This window comes from Gopherus evgoodei, chromosome 9, assembly GCF_007399415.2.
Source record: "Gopherus evgoodei ecotype Sinaloan lineage chromosome 9, rGopEvg1_v1.p, whole genome shotgun sequence".
NCBI classification, from domain to species: domain Eukaryota; kingdom Metazoa; phylum Chordata; order Testudines; family Testudinidae; genus Gopherus; species Gopherus evgoodei.
Window position 1 is genome coordinate 79,647,112 of NC_044330.1, and position 27,069 is coordinate 79,674,180.

General features: G+C 44.3%; 1 protein-coding gene across 1 annotated transcript in view; it reads right to left on the bottom strand.

Annotated features, from left to right (window-relative positions):
• Positions 1–5,948: 5,948 nt before the first annotated feature.
• LOC115657916 (connector enhancer of kinase suppressor of ras 2-like) overlaps positions 5,949–27,069 on the bottom strand; it is a 521,635-nt gene continuing 500,514 nt past the window's right edge. The window contains exons 20-24 of the mRNA XM_030576266.1: positions 13,666–13,736; positions 10,012–10,112; positions 8,084–8,588; positions 7,524–7,723; positions 5,949–7,039 (exon numbers count right to left, since the gene is read on the bottom strand). Of these exons, the coding sequence (XP_030432126.1) occupies positions 6,824–7,039; positions 7,524–7,723; positions 8,084–8,588; positions 10,012–10,112; positions 13,666–13,736 (1,093 nt within the window). The 3' untranslated portion in view covers positions 5,949–6,823. The remainder of the gene's footprint in view (positions 7,040–7,523; positions 7,724–8,083; positions 8,589–10,011; positions 10,113–13,665; positions 13,737–27,069) is intronic.

The following is a 27,069-nucleotide window of genomic DNA, read 5'->3' on the forward strand; positions in this document are numbered from 1 at the left end:
ACCACAGGCTAAACTTTAAGCAAGTGCATAGTGCCACTGACTCCAGTGGGACTTTGCATGTGCTAAAAGTTAAGCACCTTCTTAAATGTTTTAATAGATATGGGCCAGAGTGCTCAGCACCTTGCCCAAGTTATCCCTAGCTGAGTTAATATTGCTATCACCATTGTTATCCAGTTTTTGCATTCCCCTCTTCTGGGGTCCCAGAGTCCGGGCTCCAGCTCGAGCCCAAATGTCTACTCTGCAATTTTATAACCCTGTAGCCTGAGCCCTGCAAGCCCAAGTTAGCTGACATGGGCCAGCCACAGGTGTTTTATTACAGTGTAGACATACCCCTTATGTCTTCCCTACAAATGCCTAGTTTCCATATTTTGAAACTTAATGCCACTTTAGGAAGTTCTCCCTTGTAGATATTACACTAACATTTGCACAGTTTGAATTGTGGTGTGCTGTGTGCAGAACAATCCATGCAGGCAGATCCCTGATATCCTTGCTGACCCTTTTCAGGATTGGGTTCATGGTAGTAGCCCAGTTTTCTGATTTACCTACATTAGCAAATTGGTATTTAGTCTGTAAATTAAATTATACTTCATATACCATTGGTCAATTGACCTCATACAGTCTCAAGTCTCACAGGTCTTTCTGGGACACCTGTGTCAAGGGATAGTTAAGCCTTTGGGCTCAGATTCTCTGGAGCAGCTGAGTGGCACTTGGCACAAGTCCAGTGTGTTTAAAGGGAGCAAAAATTGCTTTAAGTCACCTCTGTGACTCCCTGACCCTAAGGCCATTAAATGTTGGCCAACCTTAGGCATTCAGACAACTCTGTCTCACAATGACTTCCAACAGTTCCAAGGGCCTGACTGCCAGGGTTTGCCAGGATATAGGGAAGCCCCAGCTATGTTCCCTTTCTCATAGGCACATGCACTGTGTTGGTGAGTGAAAGGGCTTTACACAGCATGGTGGCCTCGTGCCACTGGAGGATTGCAGGAGATTGCCTGTTGAGATAGTACTCAAAGATGCAGATCAGATGGCCTTAAGTGTGCTTTGTGTCACTGAAGAAGTACAAAAGCAGATTTAATGGATCTGAGTTTAATGGCCCTTGGAGTTTCATAATGTTCCTCAGAGATGTACTGTACTTTAGGCACGATATGGAATTTCTGCCAGAATCTTAATTTTGATGTCAACACTTTCATCACCACTGATAACATTCCCAGTCTCTACCCTTTCAACAGTCCAGTCTAAATCACCTTAAAGTCAGTAGCAAGACACCCATCAACTTCAGTAAGAGGTTGGTCAGGACTCAAGATTTCTGTAGAATAACTGGAGAACTTCCTTAGTAAAAAGAACAGAAGGTGCTACAAGTACTCTTGTTCTTTTTGCAGATACAGGCTAACACAGCTGCTACTCTGAAACCTTCCTTAGTAAAAGCTTTCAAATGGTACCCTTCCCCAAACTGCAATATTTTGACACATATAGCATGCATACTTTGACCTAGAAAACTATAATTAAAGAGAAGTTGGGGTAAAGTTAAGTTTTCATCTAAGGTCCCCAAACCAAATTAGAGCTGCCAAGAGCTACTCTAATTTACAGCAGCCTCCTGACAGCTTGTCTAGTGGCTGTGTCACAGCCCAGAATCTTCATTGCACTATGGAGATAATGCCTCTGATACCCATGGTGACAGCTCTACACTGTTGTCTCCACCCTTTGTGTGACAGCTATGGCCTGTATTTGCTTTTGCATGTAGGAACTGGGCTAAGACATAGCCTCTGACTCAACATCTCTGCTCCATGATTAAATAATATTGATGTTGCAACTTGTTAGAGCTTCGCTTTTCCTTTGATTATTTCTTTTTATTAAACAGAATGAGTTCAGGGACATTTTCATTTCATAATATGACAAAATAAAAAATGTCTCAAACCCTTAAGGAAGTGCTACTGAGATAGATAGATATCGGGATGATATTAGAGGAAATGGAAGAATAACAATAATAATAAAAAAAAGAGGGTGATTGGTGAAAAGCATACAGTTACAAAATAACATTTAGCAACAAAAAGACATACTGAAGTTTGTGGAGTCGCAGAGAAGCCATGCTGATTGAGTGACATCTTTGGTTAAAAATATTACTTGCAGAAAGTGAGAATAAAGCCTCAAAGTGTTTGGATAACTTTGAAAACATCTGAATAAATAAAATACATCCAAACATATTGTTTATGTGGTTGAAGATAACGAGAATACAAGATTTATCTGAGTATTCAGGCAGGAATTCTGTTGAAATAATAAATATATATTGATTCTGGGCTTGATTTTGTGCCACCACTGAAGTCAAGAGAGAGCCAATCCTGCCCTTACTCATATGCAACCATATTGGTGTTAGCAGGACTCTATGGGGTGTTAGGGCAAATTTGGATCAGGAAATTTTGCCACGGATTTCACTGAAATGCGATCAGGCCCACTGTTTATAAATAAAATCTTTGGATCACAACTTGCATTCCAATTGGCTTAAAGGTTACAAACCCCTAAACAATTTGTGCTAATGCAGGTTTATGCACAATTTGTATAACATATAATATCTACCACAGTATCTATAGATAAATAAATAAACCCAGCTTCCACAGTATTTATTTATCCAAGAGTCACTATGGACTCCAAACCTCATTGCACTGGAGCAGAGCTTTGCACAACTGAAGCAATGGGGAGGCAGATGTCTCTGGGCTAGCTAGGAGCTGAGCCAACTGTGAGCACAAATTTGAACAGCCTCAGTGCCATTATGCCACAAGGTTCACTGGAATGCTGTGTTCCCTGGCCCTGCCCTTATGACACGTTTTACACTGGGAGCAAGAACTGGTGGAGTAGATCTGTCTATATTCTTTTCTTCTGAGATTCTTCTATGCCAAGATAACTTTCTAACAGCCTCTTTTAGGGCAGTTTTTTGACTTTCTTGCACAGCCTGAAAAGGCAAAATAGTCAGAAGCAGAGCCAAATACCTGACCTCATACGTCAAACAAAATGTCTATATTAACCAGCCTAATAATTTATTTTATCCAGTGGAAAAGACAGAGGCTGTTTTTAAATGTAGGATGTATAATTCATATTTTAAAAACAATTTCTTATTTTACTTAAAGAACTCCACATCTTTATTCTCAAGTGTTTTTTTTTAAAACCTAAATACAGAAAGTCTTGTCTTGTTTGGTTTAGAAAGTTAAACTCTGCTTCTCCTAATATTAAACAGAAATTGAGGGGCATACATTGGTTGACATTTTCTTAGCAAATTAGCTTTCACTGATTCTTATTTATTGTACATAATTTTGTATGCATGTAAGTAAATGTGTCAAAATTCTTTGTCTTTATTGAAATGTTAGTGATATTTGTAAAAGCTAAAAGAATAAAGATACTGTTTTAGACTTAGAAATATTTTTTCCCCTGTTTTAGGGGCTAAGCATTGCTCTAAACCTATCTCCCAGTTTGTCTCAACCTCAGCCATGAGAAACCTCTCCAGAATATACTAAAAGGAAAAATAGTTCATTTTCCTTATTAGCTCACTTTTAAAAATCCTGAATAACCAAAACACATTTTAGTTTCTTTGCTGGGGATGACTCTCCAAGAGTAAAATATAGACTCATATCACTTAGAACTTCAAAACGAATAGACTCATGCCGACGAAAGCTTTAAGAAAATATGATCAAAAGAAGTTGTGATCTCTTAAGCCATGGGAGGAATTAGTTTTATGGCCTAGTCTAATTTCAGCCACTCATGATCTTTCAGAAATACCTTTGATTATTTTTCTTTTAATTATACAAAACCCTCTGAGAAATGAAGGTTGCGATCCAATGTCTTAGCTATCATTTTTATTTATTTTTGGAGGCACATATCCACTAAGAAAAAATATTATTTTTTCTATTTTATCTCTATCCAATTAATATTTGAGAAGAAGAGTGTAAGTTCACTTTTTAATGTTTACCGAAGACTTCATTTAACATATTCTCCAGTCAAGTGGCATTTTTTGATCTTTGGGTTATAATACAATGGAATCTCTCTTGAGTATTGTTTTAAAATCTTAGTACAAAAGTTTGGGTTTGAACCAAAATGCAGATGGTTTAAATCTCAGTAAGAACACCAAAAGCACAATCCATTTAATTAGTATTCAGTGACCAATAGCTTCTTGTTAGTGCATATATACTATGCAGTACAATTTCAGAGTGGCTTTTCCACCTTACACGATTGCTTATTTCAATACATAATACTCCTTCCACACCATATGGAGGACAACAATAAAAAAATAGTGAGATATAGATATCTATATCTATAATATTTATAGATCTGATATGAACAACAGTTAGAAAGATACCTCTTTTCATGCTCTTTCTATTCAGTGGTGCACTAATTAAAATGTTCACATAGTAAATACATTCAGATTTGTGTTTACTGTTTGTATATGAATATCACAACTCTGATTTTGGTGAATGTGTGATGGCAAGTTTTTCTCGGTCTATTCCCTGCACCTTCATTATTGCTCCAGTTCAGCAAAGCACTTAGGCACAGGCTTAACTTTAAGTGCATGCTTAAATCCATCACTATTCAGCAGAGCACTTAGGGCTTAATCCTGCTCCTCTGAAGCCAATGGGAATTTTGCCATTAACTTAAACAGCAGCAGGATCATACCCTTTTAAGCCCATGCTTACGGACCCATTGACCTGAATGGGACCTAGCATGGACTTAATTGCTTTGTCGAATTAGGGACCTAAATGTATGTTCTATCCAAATGTAATTATAATTGTACTGCAATAATTTCATGATTCAAGAGCTGGTGTGATGCAGAGAACCCAATATAAAGGTCAGTAATACTCTTCTACTAATAATATAACTATATCTTGGAATTATTTCAGGGTGAATTTTTTTACCACTGTGTCCGCTGTGGTTCAAATAAATGATGGTGTAATAGTGATAACAGAAAAATAAGTAGTATTCCTTTTTTTCAGGTACCGTATTGTAAATGAACTAAACAAAAGGATGCTTTCTCACGAAATTCTGGTCTTTATAAAGTAAGTAAATTTATCTCCTTGAGCCATTTTTTTTCCGTTTCATATCATAACAAATAATTTGAACTTTACAATTTGATTTCTTCTGTGAAACTAGAACTGGGCACATACTGCAAAACCATTTTTCGGCAAATATTTATTCGAATTTATATATGAAATTGCTTTGATTGTTCTGTTTGCTTTCTAAGACTATTTTAATAAATAAGTTCACTAGCAGGAACGTTTGCAGAAACTTGAGTTTTAAGTGCATATTTCAAGAATATTTATGGAAAGCAGATTCTGTTTTCATAAATGTAAGTATTCACTCCAAAAACTCGATTCTTCAAGTTTCTAAGCAGGGAACAGAAAGAAACCATGTGATTTTATTCACCCATTTAAAACTAACTAATATAGATTGAAATTCAAATACTGAATTGAATGCTTGCAATTAACTTGTTCATGAAATATCTACAGATAAAGAATTATATGATTAATAATTTTGAACAATATGAATTCTTTACCCAGATCTATGACAGTCTGATATACAAACAACTGATCAGTTCAAGAATCTTTTACTTAATTCTCAATCTTGAAGCCTCAGATAACAATATTTTAATAATTATGACTCACAGGTTTGTGGCACTAAATTCACAGTGGTGTGATTATGAAAACTGCCATAGCTACCATCTTCAGAAGCAGATGTTTTTCTTTTACTAAGCCCACGTCCAGACTAACCCGCCGTATCGGCGGGTTAAAATCGATTGCTCGGGGATCGATATATTGCGTCTAGTCTAGACGCGATATATCGATCCCCGAGCGCACTTACATCGATTCCGGAACTCCATCAACCCGAACGGAGTTCCGGAATCGACACGGAGAGCCGCGGACATCGATCCCGCGCCGTCTGGACGGGTGAGTAATTCGATTTTAGATATTCGACTTCAGCTACGTTATTCACATAGCTGAAGTTGCGTATCTAAGATCGATTTTCCTCCCCTAGTTTGGACGAGGCCTATGAAACACTTCAAAGTAGATAGAAAAGTCAGATCAAGTGACAGCATCGGTGAACAACCAGCTTTCTTTTACTTGTATCTTAACCTCTTCTGTGCCACACTTGCATGCCTGTGGCCACTTCTTTTAAAGGCAAGCTCATTCTTTTAAAAATAAGCACAACATCAAAGTGGCACGTACAGTATACCCATAGGGCTAAAGGAGAGTCTATTTACTGGATATATACATTATACACTGTAAGGCACACGGAAGTGGTTAAGTTGACTTTATTACTCTGGTCTTCTGTAATTTCATAAAGATGGTAGCTACTACTGATTGGAAAGGTTGGAAAAAAATGTGCACCCCTAAGAGTGGCCAATGTATTTTTTTATATATATATATATTTCCTTCAAGAAAAACTTGTGAAAAGGTGAATTTTAGGGTATTTTAAAAAATATAAACTACCATGTTACCTTTTATATACGTAGATATGTTTACATATATAAAAATGGTTGTAAGAACTCATTACTATAAGCTTAGCTTTAGTATAGTCCTTAAATAAATATACTGGTATATATTTTCCATTACACTTCTTCACTGCTTCTTTCTAATGCAGAACTTGATAAGCATGTTGGTTGATAATAGCAAACAAAATAATTCAGAACAGAATAATACTTATCATGCAATGTAGTAGGCATCCTGTGGCACTATTCTCTTATCCAAGTTATTTACAATACTGCTGAGTACATTTACAAATATTACAGAGTTTGCCATATTGGATTTCTCATGGCACTCAGCAAGTGTTCATGGTGCTAGTCCTGTCAGACATGTGTTTCAATGAATGAATGTGTGTGTGTCAGCAGTGGTGTGGGGGTTATAAGTTCAGCGGCTCCATTTTGAGGTTTCAGAGCAGCGCTGTACTCACAAATGTCCAGGAAAAATTCATAGTTCTTTAGCTTCCACTCTTTGAACTTCTTTGATGTCAAGTTGGGATCATCCAGAAGATTGTTGATAGTTACCAAGTCCCCTTCCTTTGCCTGTTAAATGCCAAAAAAAACCCACAGCACATTTCAGAAATACAATTTAAATGACATGTTGTACTTAGCCTTTTATTTGTCCTTGAGCGCTAATGAAAGGTGCTAGAGCAACTGCAATGCACACTAAGGTCCTTTATCTATACATAGAACTGTTACAGCTCACAGTGAAATGCAATCTATACCCGTTGGCATGATTCCACAATGGCTTTCAGTGACCATCTCTAATTGTAAAAGTGTAGTAAATTAGGTCTTCTTGACAATTTAGTCCTTGGCATCCTTCTTGACACAGGTAACAAGAGTGCCAAATACTGGCAATGGTTGTGAGGTTGGCAACTGTCCCCTACCTTCTGTTTCTCTCAGTACTGCCAAAGCTTCCTTGTCACCTAATTCTCTCTCTAAAATAAAAGTCCATACACTGAAAATTTTAAGAAGCTACACTGTTACAATTTCATGTTGAACATAAACATTAATGGCAACAGCTTACTTTTAAAGTGCTCTTGAGAACTCTGATGTGATGAAGTTTTTCATTGATAATTGGATCATTGCACCTCTTTACAAAAGACTTCCGGAATTCCTGCTTGGTAGAAGGACGCTGCTCTCCAAAGGCTGACAAGCTGGCTTGTTCCAAAGACTTGTACAGCTCTTGCAGACCATCTGTACTTTCCCTGATTTCCTTTATGTTTTCTGGAAAAAAAAATATTTTTTTTAACAATCCAGGCAACTTTGGAAGATCCTGAAAAGCTCAAGAATTCTGAAAGTTGCCTATGGAATAACGACCTGATATCCTTTCCTGATTGGAGAATTGATAAAAATCAATTGTTCTGGTCAACAGTAAAGTTGGAATCAGAACATACACAGACTTTCTGAACCAAAATTATGGTGTAGTAACTAATGCAATCTCCATATTTTCAGCTTTCTTGGAAATTATAATTCTGCCACAAAGATATTCATATAAAGCCTGATCATTCATCAGTGAGGTCAATGGCAAAGCTCCCATTGAGGTCAATGGTGAGTATTGGTCTCACAGTCCCTTCAAAATCTTACCTTCTTCACAGAAACTATTTTGCTTTTTTATAAGTTTCTCTTCAGACTTCTCTTCTATTATGCCTGAAGACTTCACATGCCCTTTGCCCCTGACATCTCTGTTTCGTGGAAGGCTTTGACTACGTTGCTTCTGGGGCCTGTTATGAGAACTATATCCTCTTTGCCACTCCACCAAAGGGAAAGGTCCATCTCGTTCATGATTGTGACGTCTTTGGACTGGTAATGTTGCCTGTCTTCGCCTCTCTGGTGACATTCCAGGTCGGCCACTCATGTATTCTGGGTCAGGAGGAACAGTCTGAAGAAAATGGAGGCCAGAACTGGTTAAGGGGGTCTCTATCAGGTCCTGCCATGAGCGCCTCTCTCGATAGGGAGGTCTGCATCCTGACAAGTGTGTACTTCCTGTGGCATCTTGTCGGGAATCCTCTGCAGAAGAATAAGAGTGGGTAGATTCGCTTGAAAAGTGTCGACCATGTTTGGGTTCAGGGAATGGACTTGAAGAATTCACCTAAGAAGGAATGAAAATATCTTATTATAAAGACATAATTGTGACTAGACATTGGCAAACCACAACAGATACAGTTCAGTATATGTTAGTACTAACCAAATGATCTGATCTGTATAGTTTGATATATCACAATATAAACTCTTAGTGAGCAAGACATAACTAACTGTGTAATACTTTATGTAAGCACTATATTTTTAACCACTCCCTATTCTTGTTTTGACACATTCTCTGCCCAAGAGCCACTCCTGCTGGAAAGGACAGGATAGCACTGGTATAGGTTTTGCAAAGACCTAACCAGCTTACAGCTAGTCCAGCAGTGTGTTTTGAAGAAGACATGGAAGCCCCAGAAAGAAACCATAACTGGATTTCCTTTCTTTTCAAAGGGAAGATGTTCCAGCCAAACAGGGAAGAAAAAAAAAAAAGACACTTCAGCATCCAAGAAAACTTAAATTTTAGGGGACTGCTGAGCTTATCCAAATTATTTTAATTAAATTCTGCTTGGTCTTTGTATTATTTTAATTTAAAAAAGAGAGAAAGGCAAAAAAGTGGAAAAACAGAAAGGGAGGGGCTTAACCTGTATCCCGGTTGATAAAACAGCATCACATGGGTGAAAATCAGTCTGAACTTCACCCATGTGATGCTGTTGCCTCAGTCATTCTTTCTTTGGTTCTGGTTGTGTGAGGATCGTGTCATTCACGCTGAAGAAAAATCTGAAAGAAAAATAGAGAACAGTCCTATCTGCACTTAGAAACAAAGATTAAATATCACAGCCTACTCATGTATTGTATAGCAGCAGTGCTTTTATCAGTTATCAGAACCTGCTCATACACTGTACACAACTTTTATCAGCTATTTTTTGCTTTAAAACACTTAAGAAAAATATTGCAGATACAATGGGTATTTTACAAAATGCTATATTTTGAAAGAAGCTTGTCTTTAAAGATATGTTTCTTATAAATAAAGTATGTTTCCTCCAGATCATGACTATTATATGCATATAATCTAAAAATCTTAATTTCTAGTAAGCATGGAACACTGTAGATACAGTATAAATTCTCAGTTAAGAGAGATGACCCAAGCACAAGACATTTTATTCATACTGGAGTCAAAAATCTATGTATTCCTTTTGTATTGGATTTTTCTTTTTTAAAGAAAAAAATGGCTTGACCACACTAGGCAAACACAGCAGAGTAAGACAGCAGATGCCTCTTCTTTCTATGTGCTCCCATTTCTTATTTTCAGAACATTCACTCCAGTTCTTAGCCACTAGAAATGATAATATTCTCAGAGTTTACAGCTGAGAACCACCTCTACTCTGCTCATAATGTAATTAGATACCATTACAAAACAAGCAAAATACTGATCAAAGAAGCATGGACATTTATTTCTTGGCCTTATATAGCATGTACTATTCATGACTTACTGAGGATGTTCGATGGTAGGTGTCACATAGTGCTGAAGGGCCTTCCTGTTTCAGGGTTAAGGAACCATCAATATCATCCTGGTCACTTTCACTCCAGTAATCTGGAAACAAAATGTTCCTTTCATTGAAATATTTACTCATAGGATAATATTGGCAACATTTTCAAAGCATAATTGATACTTTCTCTGATCTAGACAAGGTGTAAATCCCAGTCTCTGAAGCGTCTAAGGGCTGGATTTTCTAAGATATTTAGATGCCTTAAGACAGTGGTCTCCAATCTTTTTATGCACAAGATCACTTTTTGAATTTAAGTGCAACCCAGGCTGTACCCCGCCTCTTCCCTGAGGCTCTGCCCTGCTCACTCCATCCCCCCTCGCTTTGTTGTTAGTTCTCCCCCCCCACTTTCACTGGGCTTGCGGGGGGAACTGGGGTGTGGGCTCTGGGCTGGGGGCAGGACCGGCGCTAGGGGTTTGAGCGCCCTAGGCGGACGGCAATTTCGCCGTCCCGCGGCTCCGCTGGAGCTGCCGCAGTCGTGCCTGCGGAGGGTCCAGTGCTTCATGGCTCCGGTGGAGCTGCCGCAGTAACGCCTGCGGGTTGTCCACCGGAACCACGTGAGCAGCCGACCGTCTGCAGGCATGACTGCGGCAGCTCCACCGGAGCTGCCTACTGCCCCCTCTGGCAAAACGGCGCCCACCAATTATTCTGGCGCCCTAGGCAATTGCCTAGGCTGCCTAAATGGTAGCGCCGGCCCTGGCTGGGGGCGAGGGGTTCGGAGTGTAGGAGGGGATTCTGGGATGAGTCTGGGGCAGGTGTTGGGGTGCAAGAAGGGGTGAAGGAAGCAAGCTCTGTGAGGGAGTTGGATGCAGGAGGAGGCTCCAGGCTAGGGCAGAGTGTTGAGGTGCAGGATGAGGTGTGGGCTCTGGGAGGGAGTCTAGGTGCAGGAGGGGGATCTGGGCTGGGGCAGAATGTTGGGGTGCAGGAGGGGGTATGGGGAGCTGGCTCCAGGGAGGGGGCTCAGGGCTGGGAATTGGGGTGTGGGAGGAATGTGGGCTCCCATCGGGTGGCACTTACCTCAGGCAGTGGCACAGCAGGGCTAATACAGGCTCCCTGCCTGCCCCAGCCCAACGCTGCTCCCAGAAGCTGCCATCACGCCCCTGTGGCCCCTGGTGGGGGGGCAGGGTCTTCGCATGGAGCCCGTCTCTGCAGGCACCATCCCTGCAGCTCCCATTGGCCGCAGTTCCCTGTTCTCAGCCAATGGGAGCTGTGGGGGAAGTGCTTGCAGGCAGGAGCGATGCACGAAGAACCCTGTCCCCCCCCACCTCCAGGGCCTCAAGGGTGTGCTGGCCACTTCTGGGAGCAGCGTGGGGCCATGGCAGGCAGGGAGCCTGCCTTAGCCCCGCTGCATCACCGGAATTTTAGCAGCCGGAGATTGTGATAGCCTGTCAGAGGCTCCAGGATCAACTAGTCAATCACAATCTACCAGTTGGTGACCATTGCCTTAAGACATGGATAGGTGCCTAATGGGATTTTCAAAAGAGCCTGAGCAGGTTAAGCATCTAAGTCCACTGATTTCACAGGGAGTTAAGTGCCTAACCCACTCAGGCACTTTTGAAAATCCCACTAGTTACCAATCTACATCTTCAAACCCCTAAGTACCTTTGAAAATCTGTTACTCAGACACTTATGGCACATCTACATTGCAAAAAATCCTCTACAGCAGTGAGTCGCAGAGCCTGGTTCATCTGATTTGGGCTCTGGGGGCTTGAACTAGAGGGCTAAAAATAGCAGTGTAGGCATTCTTGCCTGGGGTGGAGCCTGGGCTCTGAGACCCACCTGCCTTGCCAGGTCTCAAAGCCCAGGCTCCAGCACAAGCAGGAATGTCTATACTGCTATTTTTAGCCCCATAGCATGAGTCCCACAAGCCCAAGTCAGTTGACCATGGTTCTGAGACTTGCTGCCATGGGATTTCTTTTCAGCGTAGGCCTAACCTTAGGAACATCAATCCACTGACTTTCATGGACAGACTTCCTGGATGGTTGAAAGGCACTTTGCTTTCAGCTCAATGCCTAAAAACTCACCCAAGGACTATACCTATAGCCTATCAAATCAGGCACTCTGTGTTGTGCTTGTAGTGAAATTCTCTTTCCCAACAGTAATAATCAGAAAGGAGTTGCGTATTCCATCATAGAAGACAAAAGCATTTACAAACCGCAATATCAAAATATTCAGTTAATCATCAAGTCATTCTATTGTCCAATTCGGTATTTCATCATAATCTTGGTATTTTATCATAATCTGTATGTGATGATACACAAGACTGTATCTGGACTGCATAATGGAAAAACAAAGTACACTTTTTCTCAGTTCATTTTTCTCTCCTGTTTACTATTTTCTCTTTAAATGAGTGCATTCTCCTCTCCCCAGCTGTGTGTGACTTGCTCTGCTGGCTGGTGGAGAAATGGGGGGAAGGGCTACTATGTCTCTCTGTGGAGAATGAGGGAGTTATCTGTATTATTTTTAATCAACATCATATGCACTTACATCTCAGTTTATTGGCTTGATATTATCCTGCCTAATTTTGAGGAGTTAACTTAGAGAAGACTGTTAGGAGGGAAACAAACAGGAAATGAAACAATGGCAAAAATAAGGTACTGTCAGAGAGCAAGGTTTATTCTTCTCAGGCCCAAACCTGGCATCAAAGGGGATATTAAACCACTAATGTTCCCAGCCCAGGAAGGAAGGGGGTGTTGAGTGGCAGCAGTGGCTGGAGGTGAGCCTCTGACAGAGAGAGACATAAGAGAATACTGCAAAGCCTGTCGTCTATCACTCCCAGCCAGGAGTAGCGATTGCTGGGTTGAGTGGATCTTACCCAACACTTGCAAGAAAAGAATAAAGTGATGTAAGAATGTGGCATATATGCCTTTTGTTGTTTTATCCCTCTTACCTTCTTACTATGTATCTTTGGGTGAACAAAAATCTGTTTGTTTTGATACAACTTTTTAACTCTCTTTAATCAGTTGCTGGTCACAGACTCCTAAAGAGAAAATTTCTTGCAAGTGCCAGCTACATTTGGGCCTGTTATGTTAACACAGTTTGGAATCAGGGCTGCAACCCAGAAATCCAGTCCAAGGGTGGTAGGTCTTTGGGGTTCCACCGCGAGAGAGGTGAAGGAAGCCAAGCCTGTAACTTGAAGAGTGCACTCAAGAAGGACTAAAAGGGGTTTAAAGTGCAACATGCCTTATGCCCATGTCACTCTCCCATTAGGAATTAGCACAGCTGATGGCACTAACAGAGACCTATGCAGAGCCATTTGCTTTCACTTAGCATTCTTATACTAAATGTAAAATAGCAATTCTATTCATCATGCTTGTTTTCCTAAAGAGTGCCTTAAGAATGTTTTCTTTGCTTTTTCAAATGATCATTCTGGATTTCATTTTTTCTTCTGTTTGCAAAGCTAAATATATTTTCTAAGAGGTTACACATATCTATGAAAACAAACAGAAAAAGATACTGCCTACATTAATCAACTCATTGTGAGATATCTGTGATTTATGTCCAAATCATGAGATGACACAGTTAACAGAAGCATTTTTGGAGGCTCTGTTTCTTATCAGACCTCTAAGTCAATTTTGTTTAAAATCACAGAAGCCTTACCTTCATCTGGCCGAATATTCTTGTCATCAGGTGTATAACCAATGGCTGCAAGACCCAGACGGTTCATCCATCTAATAAAATAATAGACAAGGAAGAAGAATATTTAAAGGAGTCTCCAGTGGTAAATGCGGTGGCCTACATTATCTTATAATGCAGAAAAAACAGAGGGAAGAGAAGTAGTAGTGTAAAAACCTATGGTTTTCAAGCTGAGAAAAACCTGACTCATATGTTCATCAGAGTAATGAGGTTACATGGAGGATGCAGCCACTGAAGTACACAAAGAGTCAGAGGAGCCATGGAGAAATCTGATCTCAATCCACAGCTCGTGGAGCATCCATGTGGAGAACCAGACCCTCTATGCTTCTCTCTGTAACTCACTCTGTGCAAGCCTGGCACTGTTAAGAGCCAGGATGCTAATGTTCCCTCTATCACATCACCAAAGTGGAGCAGCAAACGCAAAGCACACCTGCTAATACTGCAAATAGCAGAATTAATTAACACTGACTTTTCTACGCATATTTCCATTGGATACTTAGGGGAGCATGCTGTATAGAGCAGAGGCTTCCTAAGTTCGCCCCCCCTTCCAATGCAATCAAATATACATTGAAATCTAACTGCATAGTGCTGGTGTGGAAAAGCTTCCATGTTTTCAGGGAGGGGAACATACTACATTCGTTCTGATGCCCCCTCTGCTTGTTTCTGGGCATTTACATCCCTTTATGGCTCAAAGATGGAACAATTGCTGGTGCACCTACTGCCAAAGTAATAATTACTTCAGAAACCAACAACAGTATTTTCCATGGTGACATCCATTGTACATTCATGGTGATAATACAAGACAGTATTAAAATGAAAACAGAAAGATGCTCATGATTTCATGCAGACAAATTATGAGAGAAAATTCTGTACTTGTCAAATCAGAAAGCTAAAAGTTGAAATGAGACTGTAGTATATGATTGATTTCTGAAGTATTAGTCTAGGTGTACATACGACTGGAGTCATAGAAGCAAATTTTGATCTGTTATCTTCTTGCTTTTATCTAGAAAGGAATATACCCTGACAACATCTATAATATAATCTATAAAGGGATATTACCCTGACAACATGCTACAATTTTGCACACACATTTACTCTTTTATCCCTGAGCTGCTCCTTATTTGACAAGAGGATCTGGTATTTTCAAAACCAGCCATAAGATAAAGCATATTTTGGGACTAATTCCCCAAATCCCATCCTCATTGAAATACTCTGATTTTGTATTTCTACAATATATTTACTTGAATTGTACGAAAAGAAGAAAATGAACAAAATTAGAGAAAAGGTAAAGATACTTGATTGAAATAGAACTCTCCAGAAGGAAATCTACCAAGGGTAATTCATTTCTTTTTGCCTGCATATAGAACGATCATGTTACACTGAATGAATCAGCCAATTTTCAGCAACAATGAAACATCAAGATCACAATGGATGAAGAAAAAACCCTAATATGAACATCAGTGTTTTCAATGCCAGATTTCTCTTGATAACTAAAAGCATTCTCTCATTCAGAAATATTAAAAATGTGTTTATAATAGAAATTGAGAACAATCAGGCTTCAACCTCAAATATTTCCTTAATCAACAAAGGCTTAACAGCTGTCTAAAAGATAACAGTTTCCTTATACAGTGAGATTACATGCTTTTTGGAAGCAATTCTGCCCTCTTTTAAATGGCACAACTTGAAGCTGATACAGTTAATCAACCAAGGATAAAATTATTAGCCATGTGACAAGATCACCCTTCAAAGGCTTCTCATAAGAGACAAACGTTCATGAACAACATATGTATTACAATAACGTTGATTTCTGTGTAAGTTACATGACGATAGGAAAGAAGTATATTAAACTACTTACATGAGAATATTTAACAATAAATTTTTAACTCACTGAATTTGTGTGTATTTTGATGGTACAGCATATGGAAAGGGATATAAAATGAGGAAAAAGTCATGGCTACCATAAAAAGAAGGCAATGTAGAAGTGAGATAAAATGGTCTAATGGTTTAAGCAAAGACTCGTGAGTTGGAATGCTTTTGTTCTAATACAGGATCTGTCACTGACTTCTATGTGGTCCTCAGCAAATCACGTAATTTAGCTGAATCACAGCTTTCTCAGGTGTACAATAAGAAGAATGACCAACTTAATTTCAGAATTACAGGGGTGTTGTGAGAATTAATTTATTTGTAGACCTGTGAAGATATGAAAAACTATTAAAATGCTACGTATTATTGTTCTTCTTCGAGTGCTTGCTCATATCCATTCCAATTAGGTGTGCGCGCGCCGCGTGCACGTTCGTCGGAGACTTTTTACCCTAGCAACACTCGGTGGGCCAGCAGGTCGCCCCCTGGAGTGGCGCTGGTATGGCGCCTGATATATACCCCTGCTGGCCCGCCCGCTCCTCAGTTCCTTCTTACCGCCCGTGTCGGTCATTGGAACTGTGGAGCACGGCTAGCCGTTCTCCACCTCCCTAGCGTTTCACTCTTCTGCAGTTTAGTGTATATAGTTCAGTTATTATAGTAATAGTTGTAGTTATAAAGTTAATTAAGTGTAGTTGTAAATAGTTATACTGAGGATCGGGGGTTCGCCCCTTTTTCCTCCCCGCAGTGCCGGGGCCCATGCCCGGTTCACCCGGCTTTAAGCCTTGTGCGGCCTGTCATCGGCCGATGCCAACAGGAGATCCACACGACTCCTGCCTGAGGTGCCTAGGTGAGTCCCACCTTGTGGACATGCGTCAGATCTGCAAGGCGTTCAAGACCCGAACGAAGAAGAAGCGGGACAGTCGCCTGAAGCAGATCCTGATGGAGGCAGTACTGACTCCCCCACCATCGGCATCGACTCCGGCACCGGGACCAAGTGTCGCCGCCGCTCCGGACCGCCCGGCGCCGGCGAAGGCTCCAACTTCCCGCTCGGCACCAGCCCGGCACCCTAGCCGGCACCGCTCCCTCTCCCCGAGGAGCAAAAAGCACAGGGCTCCTGTGGTGCCTGCAACTGCACTACAGTCAGAGCGTGCCTCAAAACCTGACCGCCCGGCACCGTCATCCTCCGCGGCACCGAGCGTCGTCGCACCGTCGACTCCGGCCCCTCAGAGACCGTTGAGTCCGGTGCCTTTCAGCTCCCCAGTGAGGACAGGGGTCGAGCTTGTCGTGCCCTCCACGCCGGAGACCTTCTCAGCGGCACGCGACCTCATCACACTGACAGAGCCCGAGCTACCCCAACCCCCGGCACCGCCGGTGCGGGTTATCCAATCGATGGGCAAGCCCGCCATGGTACGGCCGCATTCGCCGGGTACTACCGGGCATCGGTCCCGTTCCAAATCGAGGGACCGCTCCCAGCGTCGCCGCTCGAGATCTAGACGCTGCTCGCAGTCCTGGAACCGCTACCTGCGGCACCGGTCGTACTCGCAGCACCGTTCAAGATCCCGGTTGCCGTGGTACTACTCTCAGCACCGGTCTAGATCACGGCACCAACGTTCCTACCGCAGCCGATCCCGGCATGGCAGTGGATGGCACCGGTCGACCTCCTGGCACCGAGCAGGTAGCAGGTCCCGGTCTAGATCACGGTACCGCCATGACTCCCAGTACCATTCACCGGCACCGCGCAGCGACGTCGGGATGCGCAGAGGCCTGCCACAGTCATCGACAGCTCCTCCATGGCCTTCGAGGCACTCGTCCGCTTCTTCTCATATGGACAGCGCCTCTTATGGGGGTTCGGATGTTCACGCCCGCACAGACCAGGGTCCACCTCAATGGTCCTTTTGGACGCCCTGGGCATACCACCAAGCCCAGGGCGAACCTTCGGGACAAGCTCGCTCCAACCCATCGGAGCGTCGTGCACCAGAGGCCACAGTCAGTCCCCCCCCCCTCAGGTATGGAGGAAGACCCCACGGATCCCCTGGTGCAGCAGGATGCCCGGGAAACGGAGGCTTCTGTGCAAGAACCATTCCTCCCTGGGGTGCCTTCGTCCTCGTCCCTGGATGAGGCGGTAGCGGGCACATCTTCATCAGGTCCCCCGCCGATTGATCTCCGGGCACATCAGGACCTGCTGAGGCGAGTTGCCCAGAACATAAACCTTCCTGTAGAGGAAGTCCCGGAAGTAGAGGACCCGGTAGTAAGCATCCTCTTGGTGGAGGCACCGACCAGGGTAGCCTTCCCCTTCATTAAGTCGATCCAGGCGAAGGCGGACACCATCTGGCAGTCTCCGGCCTCCATTCCACCCACTGCCCGCGGCGTGGAAAGGAAGTATATGGTACCATCCAAGAGGTATGAGTACCTCTACGTACACCCCGCTCCCTACTCCTTGGTGGTACAATCAGTCAACGAGCGGGAACGCCACACCCAACAGGCTCCTGCACCAAAATCCAGGGAAGCCAGGCGCATGGACTTGCTGGGCCGTAAAATTTATTCTGCTGGAGGCCTTCAGCTCCGTGTGGCAAACCAGCAGGCCCTCCTGAGCCGTTACAGCCACAACACCTGGGAGGCTGTTGGCAAATTTACAGAGCTGCTCCCCCAGGACTCACGCCAGGAATTTTCATGGGCAGGAGGGTCACCAGGACCTCGCTACAGGCATCCTTAGATGCCACAGATTCAGGAGCGAGGACTCTGGCGTCGGGCGTAGCCATGCGCCGTATATCGTGGCTGCAGTCTTCCGGACTACCGCCGGAGCTACAATACACGATCCAGGACCTGCCATTCGACAGGCAGGGCCTCTTCTCTGAAAAGACGGATCCCAGGCTACAGAGCCTGAAGGATAACTGGGTCGTCATGCGTTCACTGGGAATGCACACGCCCCAGACTCAGAGAAGGCCATTCCGCCCCTACCATCAGCGCACTTAGCCCCCCGCCTCACCCCAGACAAGATTTCAACTGGAGGCGAGGCCAGCCAAACTGTAGACGGCAGTCAGGTCCTCACAGGGGTAACACTTCCGGGTCCGAAAAGCCACCGCAGGGACCCAAGGCGAACTTTTGAAGGTGCGCCCGAGAGCACCTTACCAGTCCCCTCTCTGGATCCACTTCATTTCCTCAACCGCCTCCGCCACTTCCTACCGTCATAGTCCGAGCTGACTTCAGATCGTTGGGTCCTGAGCACGGTGCAGTTTGGTTACCATCTTCAGTTTGTTTCTCCACCCCCCTCCCATCCTCCCTCCTCGTCCCTCTTCAGGGACCCCTCTCACGAGCAAATAATCATCCAGGAGGTTCGCAAGCTCCTGTCCATTGGGGCTATAGAGGAGGTGCCAAGGGAGCTAAGGGGCAAGGGGTTTTATTCCCGGTACTTCTTAATCCCCAAGTCAAAAGGGGGCCTACGACCTATCCTGGACCTGCGAGGCCTGAACAAATTCATCAAAAAGTTCAAGTTCCGCATGGTAACCTTAGGAACCATCATCCCTTCCCTGGATCCCGGAGATTGGTACGCCGCTCTCAACATGAAGGATGCGTACTTCCACATTGTGATCTTCCCCCCGCACAGACGGTATCTCTGCTTTGTGGTGAATCAGGACCACTACCAGTTCACGGTCCTCCCCTTTGGGCTCTCCTCGGCCCCCCGGGTATTCACCAAGTGTATGGCGGTCGTCGCTGCTGCCCTGCGATGTCGTCGTATCCATGTCTTCCCTTACCTCGACGACTGGCTCGTTCGAGGCATGTCGGAAGCGCAGGTGACCAGGCACATCACCATCATCACGGAGCTGTTTGCGAGCCTAGGTCTGACCATCAATCCGGACAAGTCCACTCTGGTGCCTACGCGGAGCATAGAATTCATAGGGGCAGTGCTGGACTCCAACCTCGCGACGGCCAGCCTCCCCCGGCACCGATTCCAAGCCATAGTGTCCATGATCACAAGCCTGTGGGCCTTCCCGACCACATCTGCTCGAACGTGCCTCGCTCTCCTTGGGCACATGGCCACATGCACCTTCGTCACCAGACATGCAAGACTCCGTATGCGCCCGTTGCAGACCTGGCTCGCGTCGGTCTATCGACCAGGCAGGGATGCCATAGACACAATCGTAACGATTCCACCGAATGTTCTAGGCTCCCTAGGCTGGTGGACAACGCCCTCCCAAGTGGGTGCGGGCCTACCGTTTCACGCCCCACACCCCTCAGTGTCCCTGACAACGGACGCATCATCGCTGGGCTGGGGTGCGCACCTAGGGACCCTGCGTACACAGGGTCTGTGGTCGCAGACAGAGTTGACTCTTCACATCAATGTGCAGGAGCTACAGGCCGTTCGCCTAGCATGCCAGACATTCCAAAGCCATTTGCACGGTCGTTGTGTTGCGGTATTCACGGACAACACAACGGCCATGTATTACATCAACAAGCAGGGCGGGACCCGGTCCTCCCCGCTGTGTCAGGAAGCAATACGTCTGTGGGATTTTTGCATAGCCCGCTCTATTCATCTAGTGGCCTCCTTTCTCCCGGGAGTGTGGAACACCCTTGCGGATCACCTGAGCAGATCCTTTCTGTCCCACAAATGGTCCGTCCGTCCGGATGTCCTCTATGTCATTTTCCAGAGGTGGGGGTTTCCGCAGATAGACCTGTTCGCCTCCAGATCGAACAGGAAATGCCAGGTGTTCTGCTCTCTACAGGGTCGCTCCCCGGGCTCCCTGTCGGACGCATTCCTCATACCGTGGACGGGTCGTCTTTGCTACGCCTTTCCACTCTTCCCTCTTGTCCATCGAGTCCTGATCAAGGTCCTTAGAGACAAGGCCCGCCTCATCCTGATCGCTCCGGCGTGGCCGCGGCAGCCTTGGTACACCATGCTGCTCGATCTGTCCCTGGCGAATCCGATTGCCCTACCTCTTTGGCCGGACCTGATCACGCAGGACTTCGGCAGGATGCGCCATCCGGATCTACAGTCCCTCCATCTGTCAGAATGGCTCCTGGCTGGTTAAGCCAGTCCGAGTTGCGCTGTTCCGATGCAGTACAACAAGTGTTGTTGGGCAGCAGGAAGCCTTCCACGCGTTCAACCTACCTAGTGAAATGGAAACGCTTCTGCTGCTGGTGCAGTCAGCACGGCCACGACCCACTCGCCGTGCTAGTCCCCACCATCTTGGACTACGTGTGGTCTCTCAAGCAGCAGGGCTTGGCGATCTCCTCTCTACGCATCCACCTCGCGGCTATATCCACCTTCCACCCAGGCGAGGCTGGCAAGTCCGTATTTTCTCACCCAATGGTGTCAAGATTTATCAAGGGCCTGGAGCGACTCTACCCTCAGGTCAAACTGCCTACCCCTACTTGGGATCTGAACCTGGTTCTAACCAGGCTCATGGCGCCCCCCTTCGAACCCTTAGCCACATGCTCGCTGCTGTACCTATCCTGGAAGGTGGCCTTCCTAGTCGCTATTACATCGGCCCGGCGAGTCTCGGAGCTTCGGGCTCTGACCATGGACCCTCCATATACGGTGTTCCATAAGGACAAGGTACAGCTGCGACCGCACCCAGCGTTCCTCCCTAAGGTCGTCTCTGCCTTCCATATTAACCAAGACGTCTTCATGCCAGTCTTTTACCCAAAGCCGCATTCATCCCGAAGAGAGCAGCTCCACTCCTTGGATGTCCGAAGGGCTCTCGCGTTCTACATTGAGAGAACTAAACCCTTCTGGCGTTCACCACAATTGTTTGTGGCAGTAGTGGAACGCATGAGAGGCATGGCAATCTCCTCCCAGCGTATCGCATCCTGGGTCACGTCCTGCATCAGGACATGTTACGACTTGGCCAGTGTGCCAACGGGACCCCTTACCGCCCATTCTACCAGGGCTCAGGCTTCCTCGGCCGCGTTTTTGGCTCATGTCCCCATACAGGAAATCTGCCGTGCGGCCACATGGTCTTCTGTACACACCTTCGCATCACACTATGCGCTGGTACAGCAAGCTAGAGACGATGCCGCTTTTGGCGCAGCGGTTTTACAGTCCGCAACGTCTCACTCCGACCCCACCGCCTAGGTAAGGCTTGGGAATAACCTAATTGGAATGGATATGAGCAAGCACTCGAAGAAGAAAAGACAGTTACTCACCTTTGTAACTGTTGTTCTTCGAGATGTGTTGCTCATATCCATTCCACACCCGCCCTCCTTCCTCACTGTCGGAGTAGCCGGCAAGAAGGAACTGAGGAGCGGGCGGGCCAGCAGGGGTATATATCAGGCGCCATACCGGCGCCACTCCAGGGGGCGACCTGCTAGCCCACCGAGTGTTGCTAGGGTAAAAAGTCTCCGACGAACGTGCACGCAGCGCGCGCACACCTAATTGGAATGGATATGAGCAACACATCTCGAAGAACAACAGTTACAAAGGTGAGTAACCGTCTTTTATTAAATGAAAAAAGGTGGGACATTTAGAATTAGGAATGAAAATGCAGACCACTTTTCACAAACATCAGATGCAAATGTTAGAACTGCTTACAGGCATCTAATTTATGTGATTTGCCATCCCAAATAACTGACCTCGAGAACATACAGGAAGTTATTTTTAAACAATGAACAGTTCTTTAACATTTTCTCCAGTATAATACTCAGCAATATAAGTTCATTCAACAAAAGGCATGTTTATAATTTGTGAGATACTTGCTTTTCTTGCCAAAACCTATTATTTATTGCAGTAACTGAAATCTCATTTCCCTTTGTTCATTACTAATAATGTGTTGGTAATTTTAAAATTATGTTCTTGAATCACGAAATTACAGATCATAATATGCCACTGGTTGTAAATATAAAGTTCTCACTTATGTAATTAAATATGAGAGGTTTGTCACGTTTCTTTTCCTTTAGAAACATTTTATTGGTGTCTTGCTTTAGAAAAATACTGTTATTGTTTGTCTTTAGACACTTATGACCTGATACTGATCTCATTTTCTTTGCGAGCTAAGTATAAATTATGACCTCATTCGTCAGTCCATACTCAAGCAAAATAACCACTTTCAGTTGGAGTTTCACCTGAATAAGGACTGCAGGACCAGGAATGATAATTGATATGATTCAGAGAAAGAAGATTATTCGGTCACAAATGCATAATAATTTATTTTTGTTGACATTTACGAAAACTTCAAACTTACATTAAATTCACTGAACAAAGTTACTAGTATGCATATGTAGAGTGTATTTATGCAAAACTGGCTACGTGAAGGAGCAGAGAGATGGCTGCCAGGCATAGCAGGGGTTAAAGAAATCTTGTGGGTTCAGCTAGCCCCACCCTGTTATACCTGCAGCTAGTGCCAGGCCTGGAAGGGAGAGAAAAGATGGGAGCCTGGCTCATTTAGGGGCTGACTGGTGAAGAGGAGGGAGCTCTGTGTGTACTTGCCTGAAGGCACAGACGCAACCTGCCTGCCAATGCAGCCACTGGAAGCAAATAAGTCTTCCTCTGCCAAGGGAAATCTACCACCAAGCCTCAATTGTGGGGAAACTGGACTAGCAGGGCCATGCCCAAACTAAAGGCTTTACATAGGGAGCAGCTCAGACAACAGGTCCTGAGCCTCCCCCTCACGGCCGGGAGAAAGATCCAGCACCCCTGTCTAGGGGTGTGAGTGGCCCAGAACTCTGAACTAGAACCTGAGGGAAAGGAGGGCAGGTCCCGCCCTCCAGCCCCTATCCAATGATCTAGCCGCTAGGCTGCCCAGCCACAGAAGGCCCTATCACAGGCTACAAACATGTTGACAGAGAAGATGATGCAGGGCATTAAAATTTCCCAAAAAACTGTGAGAAAACTGAAAAAATTTCTCTTCAGTTGACAGAGGCAAAACTATTTGTATACAGATGTTATCCCATTTCACCTCAATAATCTAAACATTGGAAGGATAGCCATTTTATTCTTTTGTAATCTGAAAAAAATTAGATTTTTAGCTTCAATATGAGTAGATATGCAATAACTTACATTATTTGATATCATAGAATATCTCAATTTCTTTAATATTTTGGGACATTTGAATTAAGAAAGTATGACCATCAGGTTTATCAAAAGTACTGTATTTAGATATGTTCTCTTACAGACCATATCACTGTATATAATTCCAAAGAAAATTGGGAAATTTCTAAAGAGGATTATGCACAATTCAGTTTTATTTGTACTACAGAATTACAACATTGAAAGAATTTAAGAAAAGAAATTAGAATAAATGTTATCAAGGAGCAGTCTATCATTTTCTAGCTACATGCATTAGATTTGTGGTTAAAATGTTAGTAAAAGTGGACTATAGCTTCAGTCTAATTAACTTCCTTAGTAGGCAGGGTGTACCAGTATCAAAGATAATCATGAAGGCGAATCTCCATAATTCTTATTAATGAGACAGTGTTTCAGCATCTGATTTTATCAATCTCCCCCATCCTCCGCAATAAGAAAAGGTTACTGAACTGATGGAATGCTATTTATTTATTACACCATGTCATAGTATCTTTCCCCAATCTGAACCTTAGAGTCCAAAAGTTGGGGTACTAGCATGAATTCCTCTAAGTTTAATTACCTGCTTAGATCTGATAAGCTGCCACCAATCAGGAATTCCAGTGCCTGATACACTCTGGTCCCCCCAAAAACCTTTCCTGGGGACCCCAAGACCCAAATTCCTTGAGTCTCACAACAAAGGGGAATAAACCATTTCCCTTCCCCCTCCTTCCTTCCTCCCAGCTCTTTCCCGCCCTGGGAAACTCCTTGAATCACCACACAGAGAGGAATGTTACCTTCCCCCCCTCCTCTTTTCCCTTCACCCAGAGGAATACAGATTCAAACTCCGTGAATCTAAAAAAAAGAGGAAATTCACTTTTCCCTTCTCCCACTCCCTTCCCTTTCTTCCCTGTTAAGTACAAACTCAATTCCCTTGAGCCTCAACAAGGGGAAAAAATCAGACAGGTCTTAAAAGCAAAACTTTTAATAAAAAGAAAGAAAAAAGGTAAAAGTTATCTCTGCAATTTAGATGGTAAAAGTTACAGGGTCTGTCAGCTTATAGAAACTGGAGAAAAAGCCTCCTCCAGCAGAAATACAATTTAAAATACTTTCAGCCAAATACACATTGGAACTCTACCAGTCAGATACACATTTGCAAATAAAGAAAAACAATCAAAAAGACTAAACCACCTTTCTACCTTTTGTACTTAATAAATTTGAACAGAAGATTAGAGACCCTGTAGGTACGTGTGGTTACTCTCAGAACCCAGAGAGAACAAAGCAAAACCCAAAAAACACAAACAAAGGCTTCCCTCCACCGAGATTTGAAAGTATCTTGTCTGATTGGTCCCCGGTCAGGTGTTTGGTTCCCTGTTTGTTAACCCTTTACAGGTAAAAGAGACATTAACCCTTAGCTATCTGTTTATGACACACCACAAAATCTCTAGTTCCAAAACTTAGCAACTAAGTCAAACCGGCTGTGCAGTGGCAATCTTTACAAACCGTGTATGATAAGTGGCAACTGCCTGAGGTGCCTCTGTGCTCTGGGTAGCATCATTTCCATGAGTTACCTGCTGCCTGTTCTCATTCAGCATAGGACATTTATTCCTCAGGTGCTCAGTGGAATTACAATGATAGCACCTTCTGGGCTCTTCTGCTTTTACAGGAGATTTGGGATGAGGACTGGAGAAGTTAACTTGGGGAGGTGAGTGTCCAGCCTCCCATCCACCCTCCTCCTTCCCAGGGGCAAATTGGGAACCTTGCTTTCCTCTAAACTTAAACCCCTCTGACTGTGATTTATTCCTGCTAGGTGTTTGGGATTGTTGAAATTTATCTGCAAAAGTTGCAAGTTCTTCAATCGTCTCTACCTTTTTATCCCATAAACACTATTTTATATCATCATTAGACATATTCAGGAACTGTTACTGAGCAACCAAATTATTGCTTCAAACCTTGTAATTCCTTTTCCCCTTACTCACTTATCCAGTAGATCTCTCATTTGATTCACATAAACCACATTACTTAATCCAGCCTCTCCCTTAAATCTTCTAAATTTTACTCTAAATTTCAGGTGTAATCTGAAACATTTTAAAAACCAATTCCTTAAATTTACCATAATCGGCAGCACCACCAATTGGCATCTTATTGCATATATCCAAACCTCTCCCAGTCAGCTTTGCAACCAAAGTGGTCATCTGTTGATCCTCAGGAATCTCATGGAGTATACGCAGTCTCTCAAAGGTGATGAAATAGTCAGCAATGTCCCTAGACTCACTGTATGGAAGTGCAATTGGGCTGGACTCACCACCATGGCACCTCCTACTGGCTGTCTGGGGAATTAGCTCAGCTGCCAGTATGCCCTTCTCAGGTGATGTCTCGCCCATCATCTCATCTGTCTTCACCTCCAGAACCCATGTCACTCCCTGGACCACCCCCATCCTCTTCTGGACACATCCCTCCGGCGGTGTCCCAGTCAGTCCTTTCCCCACTTATAGAGGACCGACAGTCCTTAGTCCAATCACTTGCCTCAGTGGCAAACTGCAGTCCCGATTCTAGCTGCTCGTCTCAGTGGCAAACGGCAGTCCATTCACTGGCCACTCCCCTCAGTGCATCCAGGCCAGCCCACTACTCCGGGTCCCGACCCAGGGACCCTATAGCTGGCCACCATGTGTTGCTCCTCCTCCAACTGCACTGTCTCCTGCCCTGCGCCACTTCCCCCACAGCCCCAGCACCTCCTCTGCCCTTGTATCAGGGCCTCAGTTTGGCAGTTGTCACCCAGGAGCTTCTCATACTCTGCTGAAACTACCTAGCACTGTTCTGTCCAGGGTGCTCCAACCCTCTCAGCAGCCAGTCATTGTCCTCCTCCCTCAAACTCCAGGGAGTGACTGCCCTCTGCTAAGTAGCCCCTTCTTATATGGGCCAGCCTGGCCCTGATAGGCTGGCCTAATAAAGCTTCTCCTGACTGGTTGGCACTATAAGCCTTTTAGTCATTGGTTGCCTCCTGTGTAGCCTCCCCAGGGTGACTTCAACCCCTTAACAACCAGTGAGGGGCAGCCACAACTGGGAAAGCACAACTGCTCCCACTTATGGATTTTTGGAGAGGTGGAGCTGCCTGGTGTAGGGGTCTGTCTCTTCCACTCCATTATAGCCAGCTGATGCTTTCCCTCTTTCTCTTTTTCCTCCAGTTGTCTTTCAGTTCCAGGACTCTCTGATGTGCTGTCTTTTGTCTGGTATTTTCTGCTTCCTGTTCTTTGTCAGCCTCCAGCTTTCTCCATTCTCGGGCTTCCTCAGCCTCTAGCTGTCTCAGTTCCCTGGCTCTCTCATGAGCTAACTTCTGCCTGGTTGTTTCTGCTTCAATTTCCATCTGTTTTAATTCCACCTGTCTCTTATGCATTTTTTCATTTTCTTCTACTTGCAATCTGTAGAGCTCCAACTTTTTGATAGCTTCACTTTCATTCATTTACTGACTTTTCTGCTGCTATTTCCCTTACCCAAAATAAGCAAACAGAAAA